This window comes from Arachis ipaensis, chromosome B9, assembly GCF_059453495.1.
Source record: "Arachis ipaensis isolate K30076 ecotype BB chromosome B9, ASM5945349v1, whole genome shotgun sequence".
In the NCBI taxonomy this organism is placed as follows: domain Eukaryota; kingdom Viridiplantae; phylum Streptophyta; class Magnoliopsida; order Fabales; family Fabaceae; genus Arachis; species Arachis ipaensis.
The window spans coordinates 141910373-141911977 of record NC_142444.1 but is presented as its reverse complement, the minus strand read 5'-3'; the positions used below and the strand labels follow the sequence as shown (position 1 = coordinate 141911977).

General features: G+C 35.0%; 1 protein-coding gene across 1 annotated transcript; it reads right to left on the bottom strand.

The window, feature by feature from the left end:
- Positions 1 to 204: 204 nt before the first annotated feature.
- LOC107619570 (putative bark agglutinin LECRPA3) lies at positions 205 to 1255 on the bottom strand. The gene has a single exon (XM_016321863.3). It carries the CDS (start codon positions 1218 to 1220, stop codon positions 387 to 389), a length of 834 nt encoding a protein of 277 aa, XP_016177349.1. The 5' UTR covers positions 1221 to 1255; the 3' UTR covers positions 205 to 386.
- Between the last annotated feature and the right edge of the window lie 350 nt (positions 1256 to 1605).

Here is a 1605-nt window from a genome sequence, read left to right as displayed (position 1 = left end):
TAAAAATAACACGATTTAATCGATTATATATATTAAATTTTAATTATTAAAAAATATCTTAAAAAAATATTTTAGATATTTTTATTTGAGTAAATGTTAGAACTATTTTTATAGTAGAAATAATAAAAAAGTTAACTAATAATAACACAAATATAAAATAAATGCAAGAAAAAAAATTAATTACCTAATATTTTATGGTCTATATCAACATAAGCTCATCTTATTTAAGTATTCAACCATCATATCCAACTACATAAGTTGATCATAGTGATAAAGCTACATATATATATATGACATATCCAACACCACCCACACGTCATAATATGACATGATCTTCAATTATTTCAAAACACATACTAGCTGGGACTAGGATTAATTGGACCAAATCATGCGTAGCTTACAATATTATTCATTCTGCTGCTTGTAGTTGTCTCCAAATTGGAAGTGAAAGACCATGAGTAAATATCATGCGCCTCTACGCCACCGCTTGTTGTGGTGGCGGATAACCCAACCCTTACCTTTTCCGGCAGCACAGCTTTCAAATCAACCACTTGGGAAACGGTAGTAATCCTACCGTTTTTGTTAGTAACGGAAACACTCAAGGTCTTAGACAAAGAATCATATATTATGCTCACTCTAACTAACGAGCCACTTACGCGATTCCATTTAACAGTCTTCAACGAAATCAAAGAGTTGACATCAATTCCAACATGAGCAGAATCTGGATCCCATTCGTTGGTGTAAGTGTCAAACTCTACACCAACAAATTGGTTAAAAGCGTTGCTGCCATCAACGACACCGAGAAATCCACCACTCGAGTTGTTGGGAATCTCGGTGTCTTGCGGCGCAAGAAAAAAGATGATCCCATCAGCCGAGTTGTAATCACCTTCGGCATCTTCAACGACAAAGGAAAAAGAAGTGACAAAGCTAGCAATGTTGCCAGTGGCTTCGTCCCAAATAGTCACCGGCGTAGCATACAAAACACGACCGGTGTTTGAAACGGGGTTTTCACGATTTGTTAAAGCCAAAACCCCGTTTCCTAGAATCTCGGAACTGCCTTGGAGAGTTATGCTAGGGTTGCTAGTGGAGAACTTGGTGAAGTTGAAGGAAATTACTTTTGCTGCGTTCACCTTGTTATTGTTTGCAAGGAAAAGAAGGCAAATCGCTAAAACAACATAAAATGGTTTTGGGTTTGGATGACTTGAGTAAGAGATAGCCATGGTTTTGGAGATTTTTTTTTTTCTTAGTAAATACTTTCGAGGAATGATGATAATAACACAAGCTATCACATTGTTATATAGAAGCTGGGGAGAGGCATGGTGGGGTTCTGATTTTGTCTTTAGTTGATGGCTTGGTCCAAAAAATAATTGAATGGTGCAACCAAAGAAAGCACGTGTTAATAAGCAATAAATAAAGTGAAAAGAAACGACATACAGCTGGCTACATAGACAAAGTTTAGGGGTTAACACTTTTATTGAAATTTGACCAATACTTAACCATAAAAAAAATTAATCTTATATTATTAGATATCATCTTACACTATTAAAAATATTGATGATAATTAATTAATGACTAAACATCACAAATTCTACCCCTCCTCAACTA